A 5805-nucleotide genomic window follows, 5' to 3' on the forward strand; every position below is an offset into this window, starting at 1 on the left:
ATTCTTTATTAGTCATTTAGTCAAGTTAGCAGTGGAAGTTAACATTTCAACTTTCCATAGAGAAACCCCATCTCCATTCCTTTTTGCCCTCTAGTGATTTTCAATGAAGGTTTTTCACCCTTAGAAGAGAAAACACAAAAAAAATTGAAATTTTGTGTTAAAACACCAAATGCTACATTTTGCTTTATGTTTTTACTAGAAAAGTCTGTGTACCAAGGATGGGCTGTGTTACAGACACTTAAAGAACAATGGGTGTGGTCTCTATTGAGGTATAATTGACACAATACTATATTAGTTTCAGGTTTACAACATAATGATTGAAAATTTGTATATATTACAAAATGATCACCACAACTCTAGTTAACATTCATTACCATTCACAGTTACAAAATTGCTTTTCTTGTGATGAAAACTTTTAAGATCTACTCTTTTCCCTCTTATGTTTAAATAATTAAGCAGAGTTACAGCTAAAACAATTTACTTTGTTTGCTTTCTTGTATTACTGAAGTTGTAATGCTTTGATGCTTCCTTTGATGCTTTTGAAGGGATTTGACAATGTGCCTCATCTTGAGGTACATCAAGAGCTACTGCTTTGACTGGATCATGCCTTTTATCTCAGAAGCTCCAAAAACTTCTGAGACATTCTGGTGCAGGGCCAGAGAGAATACTGTCACAGATGGGCAGGGCTGAGTCCTGGTTCTCCATTCACTAGCTGTGCAGCCTTGAACAAATAACTCACCCACCCTAAGTCTCACCTGCCTCAGATGTAAATGGAGACAATAACAATACCACATCATAGGACTACTACCCTCACAACACACAGGGACATTCTGGCTAAGTAATCAAAAATAAATTTGTTCTTATTTAGAAATTTGGGGCTGTGAGGTATTTTTCATACTTCATAAGTATATGCCCATACAGAAAAGTTATGAAATTTTTCAGAAACAAAATGTGACTGATAAACTTATGTAAACAGGACAAACCTGGCAACATATCCACACATGCAGTGTTTGAATTTTACTTGAATCCATTCAAAGGAATGCTCCCTATTTCAGTCCTTTGTTATTAGAGTTTCATTTTCAAAGACTTACTTTGACAAATGTAGTACTCATAGTATCTAAAAGTGGTTTTTCACTGTCCTGCTCTTCTTCAGCTTCTTCAGATCCTGCTTCTGATTCAGGAGGAGAATAAAACTAACCATCAGAAAGACCACCAGGTATAAGTGCCACCCTCTCTGAAGCATCCTGAACTATCAGGAGTCTTTCTTCTTCTGCCTCTTCCAAGTGAGGTAACACTTGGAAATCCGGGAACCACGTCAGGATCCAGACAAGGATAAAATGAATAGCAAAAGCCCCTTGAGAGGATCAGTTTTGCTAGTAGAAAGGTACTGGTTACTGCTGTCATCTACTCTATTACCCACCAATGGTGCAGCCTGTCTACAGCATTAACAAGTATTAACACTTTGAATCAAAAACTGTGTTCTGGCCAAGATGGAGGCATAGGTAGACATACTGTGCCTCCTTGCACAACCAAAATAAGGACAACAAAAAATTAGAAACAAAATAACAACCAGAACTGACAGAAAATTGAACTGTATGGAAGTCCGACAACCAAGGAGCTGAAATAGACACATTCATCCAGACCAGGAGGCAAGGTGGAGTTGGGCAGCCGAGAGGAGAGGGGTCATGGCACAGGAAGGGATGACACTGAGCACACAAGGCACCCCTGGTGCGCAAGATGAAGCAGGTAGACCCTGGGCACGCAGGCTGCAGCTGGCAAACCCCAGGCACTGGGTGGCAACAAGCAGACCCAGTGAGGCCGCAATTGAGAAGTGGGGCACCGTGCACAAGGCGGCTGGCTGACCTGGTGGTGTTCCACATTCACATACAGATAACTGGGGAGCGAGATAGACCATGCAAACCAGGGTCCTAGCGCCAGGAAATAAAGTTTCAAAACACTGATTGAAAATACCTGTGGGGGTTGAGGCGCAGGGAGAGACTCCCATCCTCACAGGAGAGTTCATTGGAGAGACCCACAGAGTCCTAGAATGTACACAAGCCCACCCACATGGGAAATCAGCATCAGAAAGGCCCAGTTTGCTTGGGGGAAGTGGCAGAAGGGACTGAGGTCTGACACAGAGCAGAGCAAGTGCCATTGTTCCCTCTCAGACCCCACCCCTACATGTAGCATCACAACCCAGGAACTGGGTTGACCTGCCCTGGTGAACACCTAAGGCTCCACCCCTTACTGTGTAAAGGGCAAGACGAGGCAAAAAAAAAAAAAAAAAAAGGCCAAAAAGGAAGAACAGATCAAAGCTCCAGAAATAATACAATTAAGCAATGAAGAGATAGCCAACCTATCAGATGCACAGTTCAAAGCACTGTTGATCAGGATGCTTGCAGAATTGGTTGATTTTGGTCGCAAGTTAGATGAGAAATGAAGGCTACACTAAGTAAAATGAAGCAAAGTGCACAGGGAACCAATAATAATGAAAAGGAAACTGGGACTCAAATCAAAGGAGTGGACCAGAAAGAGGAAAAAAATGACCAAACAGAAAAAAATGTAGAAACAAGAATTCAAAAAAATGAGGAGAGGTTTAGGAACCTCCAGGACATCTTTAAACGTTCCAACATCAGAATTATAGGGGTGCCAGAAGGGGAAGAGGAACAGCCACGAGTGGAAAACTTATTTGAACAAATAATAAAGGAGAATTTCCCCAATCTGGCAAAGAAAATATACTTCCAGGAAATCCAGGAAGCTCAGAGAGTCCCAAAGAAGTTGGACCCAAGAAGGAACACACCAAGGCACATCAGCATTACATTAGCCAAGATTAAAATGAAGGAGAGAATCCTAGAAGCAGCAAGAGATAAGGGGACAGTCACCTACAAAGGAGTTCCCATCAGACTGTCAGCTGATTTCTCAAAAGAGACCTTACAAGCAACAAGGGGCTGGAAAGAAGTATTCCAAGTCATGAAAACCAAAGACCTACAACCAAGATTGCTCTATCCAGCAAAGTTTTCATTTAGAAGGGAAGGACAGATAAAGTGCTTCTCAGATAAGATCAAATTCAAGGAGTTCATCATCACCAAGCCCTTATTTATATGAAATGTTAAAGGGACTTATCTAAGGAAAAGAAGACAAAAAACATGTATAGTAAAATGACAGCAAACTCACAATTATTAACAACCATACCTAAAACAAAAACAAAGTAAGGAAACAACTACAACAGGAACAGAACCACAGAAATGGAGATCACATGGAGGGATAGCAACAAAGGAGTGGGAGGAGGAGAAGGGGGAAAAGGTACAGAAAATAAGTAGCACAGATGGTAGGTAGAAAATAGGGGGAGGGCAGGAATGGTATGGGAAATGTAGAAGCTGAAGAACTTAAGACACATGGACATGAAATAAAGGGGGGAATGTGGGTGGGAGAGGGTGTGCAGGGTGGAGGGGAATGAAGGGAAGAAATGGGACAATTGTAATAGCATAATGAAAAAATATATTTAAAAAACTGCCTACATATGAATATGTACATGTATGTGTGTGTATGAAGACATCGTACTGCACCACCTTCTTCTCTAATGTAGTCTCAATGCCTCCATTCACATTTAACTGTTATTCACAGAATGTTACAAATAAGAGGTCAACTGTGACAAACAGAAATTCCTCCTGGCATCTAATATACCTTTCTTCCCCTTCCTTCATGGGACTCAATTCTGGCCATGAAATGTGTAGAGTTGATGGAATGGACGTCATGCAAAGAAGCCTGAGAGCTCTGGCTCCCTGTGAAACAGTTCTCCAAGTCTTGTGGCATTGAGTTCATTTTGGAGGGAAGTCAAAGTAGCCTTTCTCCAATTCACCATCCCTGGAAGAAAAGATTTCATTGCATTGTTCTGGGAGACTGCCCCAGACTGGCCCAGGAATAGCAACTCCATGGTCACACCCGTGGGACCCTCGGGGACCCTCCCTTGCAGAAGAGTGGCCTGGGCAGGGGGGACCCAAGGATGGATCCCTGCAGGCAATGCACCATCCACCACCTTGGCACACTTCTAGCAATTATAAGGATCTTTCTGATCAAAATTGAAAACCTTGAGGTTTTGTGCCTCACCCTTTCAAGCAGTTTTTCCATGAAGCTAAAATGACTTTTAAAGAAAACTTCCTTGATGGCACCTCTCAGTTAGGTTCATATTATAAGGTTCCCATAGCCCCCTCCTTCATTACATTCATCACATTTGAAATTATGTGATCAGTATCTGTTTGTGAACAAAAACTACATCTGTATTATTCATTGCCTTATTACCAACACTTATCATAGTTTCTGGCACATAGAAGGTGTTCAACAAATATTTGTTGAATGTCTAAATGAGTGGAAAACACTAGACACAAATAAGGTAGCTTCCAGAAACATCAACTACATGATACTGAACACGATTATGATGCTGAACAACATATCAAATGATAATGATATGACAATTTTGGCAAAGAATTTGAGGTGGTATTTCTAAATTACTGATATATAATAACTTACTTTTGTTTTATACCCATAGCAATTTAATGTAAGTACTGAAGTAGAGCAAGCCACTTTCTCTGAAACTCTATAAACTTAGTAAAACCTCTGAATTTCTTCTGTTCTATTGATCATGTGGGCAATTTATGGCCAATAATAATTTTTATTGGGACTCCTTTAATTTCTAGGGCCTTTAGTAATAAAGTCTCAGTAGCTTGGCCCTTACTTAGTACCATTACAATGTCTTGTATCAGTTGAGGGGCCCACTGATGTGCTTTTGCAAAAATTCTCACATAAGACCATTTCACAACATATTTGAGTTTCATAAATGACAAATTGATACAGATGGTGCAATCCTGTAACATGAGCAACTATGAATTTACCAAGCTATTCACTACATTCATGAAATTTAGATCTTTTAACAATTTTAGCTTAGATCAAGTATCTCAGTGTTAAGTAAGGCAAGTTTGGGCCCCTCAAACTGTCTTAGGAAAGCAAAACTTCTTTTAGGGCCTTACTACTCAGAGAACAGAAGCAGCAGCAGCACCTAGTACTGTGCACTGAATGTGTCCCCCCCAAACTCATGTTAAAGTCCTAACTCCCAGTGTGATGATTTTGGAGTGGAGATTTGAGAGGCAATTAGGTTTAGATGAGGTCATGAGGGTGCAGACCTCCTATAAGAAGAAAAGAAACCAAAACTCTTGCTCCCTCTGCTATGTGATGATACAGGAAGAAGGCTGTTGTCTGCAAGACAGGAAGAGGGTTCTCACAGGAACCCAACCTGCTAGCACCCTGATCTTAAGACTTTCAGCCTTAACAACTGTGAGAAAATACATTTCTGTTATTTAAGCCACGAGTCTGTGGTATTTTTTTTAGGCAACCAAAGCTAAGACACTTGGAAATTTGTTAAAATGCTGAATCTCAGATCCTACGGCAGACCTGTTGAATCAAAACCTGCATTTTTATAAGATCTTCAAGTGATTTTCATACTTGCTATATGGCACAATTAAGGTTTGGGAAGCCCTATATTGGGGACCTACATCATAATAGAATAAAAACCACCTAGACACTCAATCCCAGGACACAGGTTCCCTGGTGTCAAATTCCTCAGCACACTCCCAACCAGAAGTACTGCACTGCGGACCAATCCTTAAAAATAAAACCTTCAGGGATGGCTTTCCCTGCTTCCTTGTTAACAAGATTTCATCCTGAGGCTAGTGGTACCATGTTAAGATGTAATGAGTAAACAGGCAAAAAACAAGCAATCCTTTGACAACAGGTAAGTACTTTTTCCAGCTT

At 40.7% G+C, this 5805-nt stretch overlaps 1 protein-coding gene across 1 annotated transcript; it reads right to left on the reverse strand.

The window, feature by feature from the left end:
* Positions 1-975: 975 nt before the first annotated feature.
* On the reverse strand, positions 976-3822 carry LOC119048475 (STARD3 N-terminal-like protein). The gene is given in 6 exon segments (XM_053668005.1): positions 976-1362; positions 1403-1474; positions 3147-3169; positions 3519-3655; positions 3658-3693; positions 3696-3822. Coding segments are annotated over 6 exon segments (678 nt in total). The 3' UTR covers positions 976-1079.
* Positions 3823-5805: the final 1983 nt, after the last annotated feature.

Source organism: Artibeus jamaicensis, unplaced genomic scaffold (assembly GCF_021234435.1).
Source record: "Artibeus jamaicensis isolate MK-2021 breed Jamaican fruit bat unplaced genomic scaffold, CSHL_Jam_final contig_475, whole genome shotgun sequence".
Taxonomy (NCBI): Eukaryota; Metazoa; Chordata; class Mammalia; order Chiroptera; family Phyllostomidae; genus Artibeus; species Artibeus jamaicensis.